Source organism: Nycticebus coucang, chromosome 14 (genome assembly GCF_027406575.1).
Source record: "Nycticebus coucang isolate mNycCou1 chromosome 14, mNycCou1.pri, whole genome shotgun sequence".
In the NCBI taxonomy this organism is placed as follows: domain Eukaryota; kingdom Metazoa; phylum Chordata; class Mammalia; order Primates; family Lorisidae; genus Nycticebus; species Nycticebus coucang.
Genome location: NC_069793.1, coordinates 63,566,352 through 63,582,254, shown reverse-complemented (window position 1 = coordinate 63,582,254; position 15,903 = coordinate 63,566,352). Strand labels below are relative to the sequence as shown.

The window sequence follows — 15,903 nt, the reverse complement described above, 5'->3', positions numbered from 1 at the left end:
TCCAGGGTATAAAATAGACCAAGCAATAATTACTATACACATTAATCAGTGATATAGTTATCTTAGAGGCATGAGCTAAGAAGTTGGTAAATGTAGTGGGTAAAAAGCTTAGTCCACAGCTTAGGTGTGCAGAACATACAATTTTATTTCTTTTTGATAATCTGACCCAGTTTTCTTTTGCACAGTCCACTATGCAAAAGAAAATGAATCATGATAATTTGGAGTTCTGCTACTTATGTTCAAATTTTGACAATCTTGTATTATACCAAGAAATTGGGGTAGGTGAGTTGTGGATTTGGCCGGTGATGTCATCTGTTGCTGTTGTTAGTCTTTAGTAAATAGTACGCATGGCTTGCTATAGATCACTCATCTCCTCTCCTTACGTTCTCTTAACATCCTCCTATATTCACACCAATTCTGGACTACTTTTGGGCATATGGGTCTTTGAGTCATCATTGATTTCTGTGTTTTAAATTCTGCATTCAATTCAATGGCAAATCTTGTTAATCTCTTTGAAAATGTAACTAGAATTTGAATGCTCCTCATCATCTCCAGAGATGTCACCTTTATCGAAGTCAGAATTCTCTTCCATTTAGATAGTAGTTTCTTAATCATACTCGCCACTTCTATTCTTTTCTCCTCCTCCCATTAAGTCTGTTTTATCACTGAAAATGTCATGGCCTAGAATATTTTATTCTTTATACTGTAACAAAAACAATAAACAACAACAATGAACAACATTTTATTGTGCATTCTATGTCCAAGATACTATACCAAGTGTTTGTGGTAGGCAGAATAATGGCCACAAAAGGTGATCTATTTTATGCCTGGAACCTGTGAATATCTCACTTTCCATGACAAAAGAAACTTTCCAGATTTGATTAAAGTTAAAGACTGCAGATAGGGAGATTAGCCGGGGTAGCTGGGTGGGTCCAGTCTTTTCACATCAGTCCTTAAAAGTGAAGACCCAGGCAGACAGCAGAATGAGTATTATTTGAAGCACTGCTGCTGGCTTTGAAGATGGCAGAAGGTGGCCATAAGCCAAGGAATGTTGGTAGCCTCAAGAAGGAAAATAAAAAAAGAGAGCTTATTTTCCCTTAGACTTTTTATAAAGTAATGCCATTTTCGACTTATACAACTCTAAGACAGTATTTGGTAGAAGAATCTATTGTTAGTGATTTATGCAGTTAATAAGGACTAAAGAGTTTAAGTAACTTACTTAGGTTTCTCATTTAGTAAATGACACACCAGTATATAAAGCTTGAGCTATTTGACACTCTTTGTTTCTAGAGTCCTCATCTGTTCATCCACCACTACTTCTATTTCAAGTCATCTAAATTTAAGAGCATGCCCACATGTTTATGTGGCAGAATGAATGTTAATGAGTTATTTGTTTATGGTTATATTTTGCAAAAAATTGTTTACCATTATGTCTCTTCTCAGTGAACTTCTCAAGACCTTTGAGACATTTTCTCTACTAGGTCAAACAAATTTTTTTTTTTTTTTTGAGACAAAGTCTCATTATGTTGTCCTCGGTAGAGTGCTGTGGTGTCACAGCTCACAGTAACCTCAAACTCTTGGGCTCAAGGGATTCTCCTACCTCAGCCTCCCAAGTAGCTGGGACTATAGGCACCTGCCACAATGCCTGGCTATTTTTTTATTGCAGTTGTCATTGTTGTTTAGCAGGTCCACGCTGGGTTCGAACCTTCCAGCCCCAGCCCCGGTGTATGTGGCTGGTGCCCTACCCACTGAACCATGGGCACCAAGCCTGGTTGAACAAATTCTAAATCTGTGATTGCTTTCCCATCAGACTCAAAAACTATTTGAGAATGATCACATTTATTTTTTCCTATGGCTGAAAAAATGTTACTGTTCTCTCATACAGGTGGAACTGCTATAGTGGTATTATGTAAATGCCGTGCCAGAGATTAGTACATGCACATGGAACTGGTGTGTTCACTGGTCAAAGTGTACTAATACACAAACTGCTACATTTACTTCAAAACGTAAGCCTTCTTTCTTCACTACTCTCATGCTAGCCTAACAGAACGTAGCTGGTAATTTAATTAAACTGCCTGAAAGTCTGAGCACGATGTTCCTCCATAAAATTACATAGCAACATACCTTATTAATACGTCAATATAAACATCATTGACTCCCGGAAACATATTACAGTCTGTGACATCATTGGATTTCATATTAATGTTTCTGAAATTTGGTAATTCAAACAGGAAGGAAACAATTGGACACAAGAAAACTGTGCTGTAGGGAGATGCAATAAATCTCATTTATTGAATGTCAACATTTCGCTACAGTAAACAATGAAATATTCTTGCCTATCAAATCAGCAAATATATTTTAAAACTTAAAATACACAGTGTTGTGTTGCTGTGTTACAGTGGACTAAGCGCTGTTTTACAATGTTTATGTGAACTTTCTGGAAGTGGATTTTCCAGCATTAAAATGTCCATAATATTCTATTTCTAAAAGTTTATTGAAAGGAAAATATTGGAGATACAAGCCACATTTTATGTACAGGAAATTTTATTGTGGTATTATTTTGCCATAGTTAAGATATAGCTAAAAGTTTTCAATGATAAAGAATATATAAAGTATTTATATTTAGTTATAGGATGTTGTGGAACCTTTAAATTCTATGCATGTAGAAGGTCATGCGGATAGTCATGCTGGATCAGGACATAGGAAAGCAGGTTTCAGGGATGAGAGTATTACAAGCAAATAGAGCAGATTCTAAATGAAACAGAGTTCAATACAAGAGCAAGAGGCCAGAAGCAAATCAGGTAATCCAAGTTTAATGTATTTGAATTATATAATAAAACTTAAAAGCAAGCAAACAATAGTAACTGAAACAAAATGATGTTTGCATGCTATAGTTTGTATGTATCTCTCAAATTTCATGTGTTAGAAACTTAATACTGAAATTAATATGTTGATTGAAGGTGAGGCCTTTGGTAGGCAATTGGGATTATGTAAGATTATGAGGTTAGGGTTCCCATGAGATGATTGGTGGCTTTTTAAAAAGAAGAGAAGGCATGTGGGTTGATACACATGCTCTGCCCTCTTTCCTCATGGTGCCCCGTGCCATGTTATGATACAGCATGATAGCCCTTGCCAAACACTGGCACAATGCTTTTGGACTTTCCAACTCCAGAACTCTGTGAGTTAAATAAATTTCTTTGCTTTATAAATCATTCAGTTTGTGGTATTCTGTAACAGCAACAGAAAATGGACTAAGACAATGCATCAACATTTTTCCACATAGACTACTCTTTACAAAAAATATTAAGGTCCTATATTATCTACTGATCTTCCATGGTCTGATGAAAGCCTCATTCATCTCCTTTTTTGGATCCAGCCATGTTGAATTACTAGCAGTTTTCCTATCCTGTTGATTTGGCCAACACTGACTACTGAATTCCAGTGTATATAGCAATATAGCTCATCTTTACCTCACCCTAAGAGTTTCTTCTGGCTGTTCTTATTATTGCTATTTTAATTTTCCTTTCTGTTTCCACTATGCCTTGTACATGCTTACATTAAAGTTCTTAACCCATTCGTCATTCTGAAAGCCTTGTTTATACATTATATATCTGGCATTGAGCAAGATCCTGAGGATATAATAGTTATCACAATAGACATAACCCCAGATATTGCAGAGTTTGAAGCCTAGTGGGATACAAATAAGTACATGGGAAGCCAAAATATACTGTGGATAGGCTGTGCTTAGTGGATCACACCTGTAATCCTAGCACTTTGGGAGGCTGAGATGGGAGATTGAGCCCAGCAGTTTGAGACCAGCCTGAGCAACATAGTTAGACTGTGTTTCAGAAAAAAAAAATTAGCCAGGCATGGTACCCCAGACCTGTAATGTTTTCTGCTCATGAGGCTGAGGTTAGGAGGATCACTTAAGCCCAGGAGTTTAAGGCTGCAGTGAGCTATACTTGTACTACTTCCCTCTAACCCTCTAGCCTGGGCAACAAAGCAAGATACTGCCTAAAAAAATAAAAATTAAAAACAAAAGTACTGTATTATAATTACTGTAAAAGGGGCATCAACAGAGATCTTTACCATTGAAGGACTAATGGTCTTAGTATCACCTAGAAGCTTGTCAGAAATGCAAAAAAAAATTAGATCTACAAAATCCTAATATACATTTTTACAAGATACCTAGGATATTCATATGACTTTCAAATTTGAGAAGCACCAATATAGATCACAACTTAGTCTCCATGGTCAAGGGAGGCTAATCAATAATTGCTAAAATGGGACCCAAGGAAATGAGAAGGCATAACACTAAATTAATGATGATTAATAATATGTTTTGAATGAGTGCAAAGTATACTGTGCTGAGAACTTCCTATTGATTAATATTAGGTCATCTTATTTATTTTACAAAATAAACCTATACAGCAGTATATTTTCCCCATGTTTAAACAAACATAGGTGGGATAATTTTACAGTTAGCCCAAGTCACCAGCTGGTGGTAGAGCTGAACTTTGTTTGGATCAAGGCTACCTGAGTCCACATACTTTGAATTGAACCAATCCTACGTTGACTCTTGATGGATAGGTAGATGTAGAAAAAGTATTTAAAATATTTAAGTCCTGGGACAGGCCAGATAGAACAGATACTCAATTAGTCAAAATAAGCACTGATCATTTAGTCCTTTATCTGTGTATCCATTGATTATTAGGCCTTGGCTGATGAATTGTTTAAATCATTTAAATGGTTTGCACTTAAGAAGAACTTAGGATTTTGCTGATCATATTCTATTTATTGCATCTGTGTGCAAGAGGCCAGTCTGCACATGTCTGTGAGCATGTCTATGAGCCGGGACAAGTGCTTCTCAGATTGGAATCTTAGCATAGATGGCAAGATTTTTACATTTATATCCCTATAAGAGTCTAGTCTTTGGCTTCTGTAACTCAGAAGCTTCTATTTAAATTGTGCATTTTCCCCATGGAGTCTCACACATCGTAAGGCACATTTATCTAAGACTGTGAAAATCTCTCCCCTATCATTGAAGTGTACTGGGGAAAACAGTATTTCCATGATGTTTCTATTAGTCCAGAAGATAACTGAAAAAGGGAGCATATTTTCTCTGAGTCTTGACAAACTCCCGGAAAGAAATGAATTTTTCTAGATTTTCCTGGAAATCTATAATTCTCATGACATAAGAAGAAAAAAAATTAAACAGAACAAATTAGGGATATGCTTTGCAGCAACTCTAATGGAAATAGTTACCTCATCCTCATAACACCCTTTTCCTCTAAATTTTCTGATTTGTAGATAAAAATGGAAGCTGAATTTTGCAGGGTTTAAAAAAAAATTTTTTTTTTTTAGAGACAGAGTCTCACTTTATGGCCCTCAGTAGAGGTGCCGTGGCCTCACACAGCTCACAGCAACCTCCAACTCCTGGGCTTCAGTGATTCTCTTGCCTCAGCCTCCCAAGTAGCTGGGACTACAGGTGCCCGCCACAACGCCCGGCTATTTTCTGGTTGCAGTTTGGCCGGGGCCGGGTTTGAACCCGTCACCCTCGGTATATGGGGCCGGCGCCCTACGGACTGAGCCACAGGCGCCACCCAAAAATTGTTCTCTTTAGTTCTCTTACTTTTCAGTGCCATAATATTGTTTGCACTCAGCCTTCCAATTGCAGCCTATCTACTCAGATAGCAGGCCTCTGCAAGGCAATGTCCTCTTGACACAGCTTCTTATGCCAAGAAACATGTTTAATTAGCTGGTGTTCTTGAAATTTACCAAATCTTCTAGCTCACTGCTAATTGTCACAGGCTGGATTAATGGAAAGGCTGAAAGCCACTTACACATATCCACAGCTTTAACAGACACGTCAAACATGGTTCATTCTCCACCACAGGGGTAAACATACTGGTAGCAGTTTACTGTCAGCTATCAGCAGCCTTGTATCTCCATAAACTAGCAAGGAACACACAAGGGACTCATAAAGTTCTGGAGTCTTCCTTTAGTCACTTCCTCTTAAGCTGTCATTTTAGGTTAGCAACAAATCTCAGGATATTCAGGATGACCAGGGGAGGGCTTGGGCTCTGAACCAGGTAATCACTGCACTAGCTTCAGTTAATGTAGTTAACTCAGCGACCCCTTTCCTCTCTGAGTTCTGTGTCTTAGGATTGCTGTGAAACTGGCAAATGACAGCTGAGCAAATTTAGCTGTTAATGACAATTAACATCACTTTTTCCTTACTCTGGCCCTAGGGAAAGATTTATCCTACAGCTGTTTGGGTGTTAAATTGCTCTTCAGAGAAAACAGTAATTGTTATTCCTCTCTAGGACTCTTTTTGGGGGAAGTAGGGGTGAAAAGAGACTGAAAAGATACAGCTCTTTACAATCTGTTATTTGGAGGGCAAAGGGTTAGCAGGACACAGCTGTACAGAGTTATCCCCTAGGAATTTATTCTGGTGCTAGGGAAATGGCTCTTAGCAGATAGCTTCTGGGAATCTTATAAAGGCTCTCTTTCTCAAATCTGATAGCTGTCCTGTTTCTGAATTTTCTTTCTATGGATTCTTCTGGCACAAGTGGACCTCTTGTCAGGGGGCAGGACTGATCAAGGACTGATTCCCCAGCTTTGGTAGAGGATCTTTCTGCAAGTAAGTTTGTGAAGTTGAAATGATCTCTCTCTCTCTCTCTCTTTCTTTCTGACTCTGTTGCACAGGATGACTTTTCAAAGGGCAGGATTAAATGATCTCATTTTTCCAGACCCCCCAATTTTTCTATGCACAAGGTTATTATTTTAGTGCATTGAAGAATTGTACAAATACATCTGGCATTGTATAATCTTCAGATAGTTTATACTATAAAACCAACACAGAATAGTTCGGAGTAATTTGGTGAGCCTGAACTCAAAAGTATACATTAAAAAAATTCATTTATAATGTCAATTTAAAAAGATTGAGATCCTGTGTTGTCCTGGGAGTCATTTTTTCCTTGGTCATGCCTCTTCAGTTTTATCAGAAGATGCTTTTTTTGTCCTTTCTTAAATACTACCATTTCCCAGGGCTATTTCCTCACACTTCTCCCTTAGATTTGTTACTCCAAGATATTTTCACTGCTTCTGTGACTTCAAAGACAGACATCCATTTCACAATTTGCAAGCTGTATTGTCCCTTTCTTTCCCTGGGATGTAGATAGGTAAATGTCTTGATTTTTTGAAAAGTCACAGGTGAAACAGTGAGGCTGGTCCTCCAACTGAGGCCCAAAGGCTGACTCTAAAATCCATATGTTTTGTGTTGCATTGCCTCTCAATTCAAATTGTCCAGCCATCATCATTTTTTAAAATGAGTACTCAAAAAGGGTTCCTGTATTGAATATTTTTCTCTTTTTCTCTCCTCAAATGCCTGGAGAAATACCCTCTTGAACACGCCTCTGTAAGCAGTTCTTTTCACCGAGGTTAAGCATCAACCTATTAATTCATAGGTTCTAATGAAGGTCACCAAGTGAACTTTCACTCAAATATTTTCTTTCCTGAAGACGTGTACAGGTTACAAGGGTACATGTGAAACTTAGTAAATTTAGAATATAAATGTCTTAACACAATAACTAAGAAAATTCCAGGAGGGCTATGCTAACCAGTGTGATGAAAATGTGTCAAACGGTCTATAAAACCAGTGTATGGTGCCCCATGATCGCATTAATGTACACAGCTATGATTTAATTATAAAAACTAAAATAAATAAAATACTACATCAAATATTAAAAAAATAAACTAGTCCTTATTAGACTATCAAAAAAAGTAATAGATATCCTAATTATCCTAATTCGATTAATTCACATGGCATGCCTATATCAAAACATCACATGTACCCTATAAAAATACGCAACTATTATATACCCATGATAATTAAAAGTAAAAAGAATTGTTTTAAATGCTAGTACTGTACTAGATCTTTTCCCACAATAAACCACAGATTTGTAGGCATTTTCAAAAAAAAAACAAAAACAAAATGAAACCACCAGATCTAATTCATCTATTGCATACAATGACCCTTGGTAGGTATTTAAATATTTCTTGAGTAAATCTGTGCTTGAATAAATAAAAGAGGAACACACATTCATTAAAAACAAAGCGTTTTTTTGTAGATAAAAATACAGTGTTAGAAAATTGAGGACAAGTACCAACATAGAGCAACTTCTTCAGTCCTATAGAAGTGTGGGCCTGGGTGAGTGTACACTCATATTGCCGAACAGAGGAGGGAGATCCTCCCTCAGTCAATCCATCCTCAGTATCTTTTTGCAAAAATGGAAAATAAATCAACTTGCTTAGATAACTCAGCTGCAATTATTATCCTCGAGCTTCCAATGATTTCCTTTGTTCTTGTCGAGGTTACCTTTCAACCACCTTTCTTTTCTCAGGTGGAATTTCCCTTAAACATAATCAGTTTCTCAACTACCCCTTGTAGATCTGGTATAGATTTATTGGTTATTTCTGAGTATTTATTTTTATGAACAGCTGTGGAGTATTCAGTCAAAAATATTTTACTAGAAAATGTTTAATATTATTCTATTTTTAGTGAGACTCAGAGATTTTGCTTCAGAAACTAAGAAGTGAAGAAAAGCAGGGTGAATTGGCTGTTGTGTTGCTTATGGTTGCCCAGAAATATCCTATCTGCCCATGTGCATAGAGTCATAGAACTAGAAAATTTTTCCACTATTGAATCTAACTTCCTATTTTATTTATGTGCATGTAAATATGCCAAAACATAGAAGTAGGAATTAATGGGAATTTTGCTAAAACCGAGTTTTCTTCACACAGTTTAGTTCTCTGTCTCTCCCCCTAGTTCATCAAAGTTTACACAAGATCAAATCTAAAACAGTAATTGACTATGCATTTTCATTGAAGAACAGGACATGGTTCTCTAGTAATCCTAAATTGTATGATCTGTAGAGAGAGTAAAAATATTTTTTTCTCTATTATTACAGGACATGATTCTTTCCCTAAGGAAATATGCTCCCCTCACTCATCATGCCATCCTTCAACCAGAGCATTTTTGACCCAGCAATCTTCTTCCTTACTGGCATCCCTGGCCTTGAAACCTCTCATGCCTGGATCTCCATCCCGTTCTGTTGTCTCTATGCCATTGCTATATTTGGGAATGGCATGATCCTTTTTGTCATCATCACTGAGTCTAGCCTCCATGAACCCATGTACTATTTCCTCTCCATGCTATCCTTCACAGACCTAGGTCTGTGTCTCTCTACATTGGTCACCATGCTGGGCATTTTCTGGTTGAATGTTCGAGAAATCAGCTTTGATGCCTGCATTGGCCAAATGTTTTTCATCCATGGCTTCACATTCATGGAGTCCTCAGTACTCCTGGCAATGGCCTTTGACCGCTTCATTGCCATCTGTAACCCACTGAGATATGCCACAATCTTAACCAACTTGAGGATCATCAAAGTGGGCTTTGCAATCGTTATTAGGGGCACAATGGCTCTAGTGCCCTTACTTTTGCTTCTCAAGCATCTGTCCTTTTGCCATAGCCATGTGCTCCACCACTCCTATTGTTTCCACCCTGATGTGATGAAGCTTTCGTGCTCTGACACCAGGATCAATAGCGCGTTTGGCCTGGCCATTGTCATCTCTACTGCTGGCTTGGACTCTGTCTTGATCCTCCTGTCTTACATTCTGATTATCCGCTCTGTGCTCTGTATTGCCTCGCCAGAGGAGCGGAAAAAGGCTTTTGGTACCTGTGTCTCCCACATCAGTGCTGTTGCCATCTTCTACATCCCCATGATCAGCTTGTCACTGGTGCACAGATTTGGGAAGCATGCACCTCCCCTTGTGCACACACTCATTGCCAATGTTTATCTGCTAATCCCTCCTGTAATGAATCCCATAATCTACAGTGTCAAGACCAAGCAAATTCGCAAGGCTGTGCACAGAGTATTTCTTTCTAAGCTAATTTAGGAAAGTTTCAGCGTACTTTACAAAATCTTCCCTGACTAGTGTTCGATCATTCAGTGCTATGAGTTACTACTATTCTTTGAAAAAGCTTTTTTGTACATGACTTCTCTCTATCCTGATAATCTACTAACTTACTATTTACACAGTTCTAGACTGGTTTCTGGGAGGGCAGGGACTATGTCTTCAGTACATCTGACCCTATCATGAATAATGAACTTGGCACAGTATAGGACCATGGTTAAATATGTATGCAAGAATGGACAAATAAAACCATACTTTGGGGGTCTAGAAAGTCTCATCACCTCTAGGGTATATGGCTATCCAAGGTATGTCTCATATAATATAGGAAATGTCTAGATCTTAATCATTTTTAGGTTTATTGGCATTGATTATTATTCCCCAGACTGGATTATTTGTGTGTGAAGAATATGCATAAGCACAATAAACAGGAAGCACTTGTGAATGAAAAGAGTGTTTCTTAATTCTTAAAAGAGTCCTTGAGGTTACTTTGTTAAATGAATTAATATTTTAATTCTATAAGACCTAGTTATTTATCTTCTAATTATGGGTCCAAAAGGAAAAATGGGCAGGAATGTGAAGATACGTTGTGATGTTCAACACATCACTATATATCACAGTGAAAATATGGAAACTGCGTGAACAGATGAACAGTTACTTTAGAATGTTTTTTTTTTTTTATTAAATCATAGCTGTGTACATTAATGTGATCATGGGGCACCATATACTGGTTTTATAGACTGTTTGACACATTTTCATCACACTGGTTAACATAGCCTTCCTGACATTTTCTTAGTTATTGTGTTAAGATATTTACATTCTACATTTACTAAGTTTCACATATACCCTTGTAAGATGCACCATAGGTGTAATCCCACCAATCACCCTTCCTCCACCCACCTCCCCCCTCCCTCTCCTCCCTTTTCCCCTTCCCTCTATTCTGGGTTATAACTGGGTTATAGCTTTCATGTGAAAGCCATAAATTAGTTTCATAGTAGGGCTGAGTACATTGGATACTTTTTCTTCCATTCTTGAGATACTTTACTAAGAAGAATATGTTCCAGCTCCATCCATGTAAACATGAAAGAGGTAAAGTCTCCATCTTTCTTTAAGGTGGCATAATATTCTGTGGTGTACATATACCACAATTTATTAATCCATTCGTGGATTGATGGGCACTTGGGCTTTTTCCATGACTTAGCAATTATGAATTGGGCTGCAATAAACATTCTGGTACAAATATCTTTGTTATGATGTGATTTTTGGTCTTCTGAGTATATGCCTAGTAGAGGAATTATAGGATTGAATTGCAGATCTATTTTTAGATGTCTAAGTATTCTCCAAACATCTTTCCAAAAGGAATGTATTAATTTACATTCCCACCAGCAGTGTAGAAGTGTTCCCTTTTCTCCACATCCACGCCAACATCTCTGGTCTTGGGATTTTGTGATATAGGCTAATCTTACTGGATTTAGATGATACCTCAAAGTAGTTTTGATTTGCATTTCTCTGATGATTAAAGATGATGAGCATTTTTTCATATGTCTGTAGGCCGTGCGCCTGTCTTCTTCAGAGAAGTTTCTCTTCAAGTCTCTTGCCCAGCCTGCGATGGGATCACTTGTTCTTTTCTTGCTTATACATTTGAGTTCTCCGTCGATTGTGTTTATTAAACCTTTGTCAGAGACATAACCTGCAAATATCTTCTCCCATTCTGAGGGCGGTCAGCTTGCTTTACTGTGTTCTTGGCTGTGCAGAAGCTTTTTAGTTTGATCAGGTCCCAGTAGTTTATTTTTGAAGCTGCTTCAATTGCCCGGGGGGTCCCCCTCATAAAATACTTGCCCAGACCGATTTCTTCAAGGGGTTTCCCTACACTCTCTTCTAGTATTTTTATAGTTTCATGTCTTCAGTTTAAATCTTTGATCCAGTGAGAGTCTATTTTAGTTCACCCAGCACCATTCTGTTATATAGGGAATCTTTTCCCCACTGAATGTTTTTAATTGGCTTGTCAAAGATTAAATAACAGTAAGTAGCTGGATTCATCTCTTGGTTCTCTATTCTGTTCCAGACGTCTACTTCTCTGTTTTTGTGCCAGTACCATGCTGTTTTGATTACTGTTGATTTGTAGTATAGTCTGAGGTCTGGTAGCATGATTTCTCCTGCTTTGTTTTTATTTCTGAGTAATGTCTTGGCTATTAGAGGTTTTTTTCTGATTCCATATAAAACAAAGTATTGTTTTTTCAAGATCTTTAAAGTATGACAGTGGAGCTTTAATAAGGATTGCATTAAAATTGTATATTGCTTTGGGTTGTATGGACATTTTAACAATGTTGATTCTTGCGGCGGCGCCTGTGGTTCAAGCCCCATATGCCGGAGGTGACAGGTTCAAACCCAGCCCTGGCCAAAAACTGCAACAACAACAAAAAAAGAAACAATGTTGATTCTTCCCAGCCATGAACATGGTATGTTTTTCCATTTGTTAACATTTTCAGCTATTTCTTTTCTTAGAGTTTCATAGTTCTCTTTATAGAGATCTTTCACGTCTCTATATGTAATGTCTTTGTTAGATAAACTCCCAAATATTTCATCTTCTTTGGCACTACTGTGAATGGAATAGAGTCCTTAACTGTTTTTTCAGCTTGACTATTGTTGGTATATATAAAGGCTACCGATTTATGAATGTTGATTTTGTAATCTGAGATGCTGCTATATTCCTTGATCACTTCTAAGAGTTTTGTAGTAGAATCCCTGGTGTTTTCCAGATATACAATCATATCATCTGCGAAGAGGGAAAGTTTGATCTCTTCTGACCCTATCTGGATACCCTTGATTGCCTTTTCTTCCCTAATTGTGGTGGCTGAAACTTCCATTACAATGTTAAAGAGCAGTGGAGACAATGGGCAGCCTTGTCTGATTCCTGATCTGAGTGGAAATGATTTCAATTTAACTCCATTCAATATGATATTGGCTGTGGGTTTGCTGTAGATGGCCTCTATCAGTTTAAGAAATGTCCCTTCTATACCAATTTTCTTAAGTGTTCTGATCATGAAGGGATGCTGTATATTATCAAAAGCTTTTTCTGCATCAATTGAGAGAATCATATGGTCTTTGGTTTTTAATTTGTTTATGTGCTGAATTATACTTATAGATTTACGGATATTGAACCAGCCTTGAGACCCTGGGATAAAACTGACTTGGTCATGATGTATAATTTGTTTGATGTGTTGCTGGATTCTGTTTGTTAGGATCTTGTTGAATATTTTTGCATCTATATTCGTTAGTGATATTGGTCTATAACTTTCTTTTCTTGTTGGGTCTTTTCCTGGTTTGGGGATCAGGGTGATGTTTGCTTCATAGAACATGTTGGGTAGTCTTCCTTCTTTTTCTACATTTTGGTAAAATATTTGTTAATTACGAAATACAGTGTAACAAGTTAAATACTTACACAGATATAAACCATATATTGTTAAGATAAAAGATGGATTAATATGCACAGAGTACTTAGCACCATTTGTATACATATTTCATGTGAATATACACAGTCACATATACATATGAAATAGGTATGTATAGACACATCTCACATTTTAAAGTACTTATCTTTCAATAGTTGGATATTGGTTTATTTATAGTTTATTGTTTTATACATATGTTATAAATTCTTAATAAGGAAATATTTTTTAGGTAATATTTCAATTCGATTTCAATTTAATACCTCCTCAAAACAAACACACCTCTTTTTTGCCCTTCATATTTCATAGGATCTTTCTTCCCATGGATCTTCACAAATCTGGCTTCACACAGCCCAATGGATATGCTCACAGTATGACATCCATCCATTTTCCATTTGCAGCCATCACTATTCTTAATGTGGTCCAGCACTCCTGCATCAGAACACGTGATAGTCTTTTCTAAAGTGCAGATTCCTGAACTACACTAAAAAATTACTTAATCAGAAATTCTTGAGATGAAACCCACTGATTAGCATTTTAGTCAGACATCTATGGTTTATCATGCATACCAGAGTAACACTGTTTTGGGGTCTTTTCACTTCTGGGGATACTATCTATTTCTGAAAAACACCATGAATGTCTTGCCTCTAAGTCTTTCCTTATTTTGCTCTCTCTGACTGACAGTTCCATACCCTTTCTTTTCCTATCTTTTTTTTTCCCTTTATTTTTTAGGTGCCATTAATAAATCTATGTACATGTACTTTAGGTAATCAGGTCTCTCTTCCCTGACTGGCCTGAAACTCTTTGAAAACAGGTATTATACTTCAGGGACTGATATATCTTGACCAGTCCTAAGTAAAGCACTTTATTAATAATAGTTACTTAACATATGCTTACTGAATTAAATTTATTTCTATACAACTTTACATACATTCTTATATATTTTGAGTATCTTCATTTTCACTAACAAGGTGGGAGATACTAGGGATAAGGCCATGTCCAGTGATAGCAAAGAATCCTTCTTGAGGGGTTTACTGATTCAACACATATAAATTGAAACAATATTTTAAACCAGTTATTTCTTATGAATAACCTACTGTGTACAAAACATTGTATCATATGCAAAAGGAGTTACAGATGGTGGTCTCTCTTTTTCTCAGGAAGAGCTTGAACTAATGGGAAAATAATCAATCCAGGAAATACTTAGCTAGACAAGAAAAATACTTAGAAATTTACTGTTTAGTAGAGAGGATATAATAGCATTCACTTCTATACAATAACATTGTAAATACAAATAATTTAAATTCACGGATTCTCAGGAAAAGTCTTGGAAAAAGAAGATCAGCAACCATATTTTGGGGTATGTTTTAAAATAAATGTACTAGAGAATGTTTTTGTGAAAGCAACAATTTTCACTCATGGTGCAATGAGATGATTAAGCATCAATTACAGAGAACTTTGCATAGTATGGTTATATGTAAATCAATAAAATCCACTTTAAAGTATATTTTTCCTTTATTTATAAATTAATACTACTTACATATAATTTTCTAAGTAAAATTATTTCTATTTTAATCTTACATGTTATACTTTTCACTTTTCCTACTGTCTGGGTTATGCTTTGAATTCAACATTATTCAGTACAGACACTTATACATTTTACTTTTATTTACAGACCTGAGGCAATGCTAAAAATAATAGTCTGGATCATCTCAAGTAGAATTCAGAAAAGTAGGTAAAAGAGTGTTCTGCCAAGACTATATGAGCTCACTGAGGTTTTGTTTGAGAAGGTTATTTATTGATATTTCTGTATAACTGATGTATTCCGGCTTAGAGGGATTTTTGTACCATTCAGGTTGATATTGATATCAATTGTAGCAATTGATACGGTATATTAGAAATCCTCAAATAAGGTGCTTGACTTCTTTAGCTTCCTTACATGGAACTGTAGAAATCAATTTTCCTAGAAAAGAGGAAAAATTACATTGCATGCTGAGAAATTTTTATGCTGTTTAGATTCAAGTGCTTTAGAATGCCCAAAAGATCTTCCACAGCATTAATCCTGCCTTCCCACTTGGCTTCAGCTCTAGCTATTCACTCCCCCATTGTCCTGGCTGAATGTGTTGTTAGCCATATCCTGTCCTTCCTGTGTCCTGTGCTCTCTTGTCTCCTGGTAGACCTGGACCTGGACTTTCCTGCAGGATAAATATAAATACATGCTCTTCCGTGCTGCCATCATAAATATTCCATGTTGCAATCAATGAGTTTTTATGTTTCTTTCCTCACTGGGTTGTGAGCCCTGGAGAGAAGAGAATCTGTCCTATTCTCTGGACTACCAGTACAAACTATTGGAATATGACAGAGAAAGTATTTATAGTTTTTTTTTTTTTTGATTGAGGAGAGCAGAATCAGAGAGGTTTCTAAAAAATGTGCAAAATTCACCCAATTGATGACAAAAGAAGATAAATTCATCATTTTT

General features: G+C 36.7%; 1 protein-coding gene across 1 annotated transcript; it reads left to right on the top strand.

Annotated features, from left to right (window-relative positions):
- The first annotated feature begins 9,015 nt into the window (after positions 1 to 9,015).
- On the top strand, positions 9,016 to 9,960 carry LOC128565755 (olfactory receptor 51F2-like). The gene has a single exon (XM_053562465.1). It carries the CDS (start codon positions 9,016 to 9,018, stop codon positions 9,958 to 9,960), a length of 945 nt encoding a protein of 314 aa, XP_053418440.1.
- The last annotated feature ends 5,943 nt before the right edge of the window (positions 9,961 to 15,903 follow it).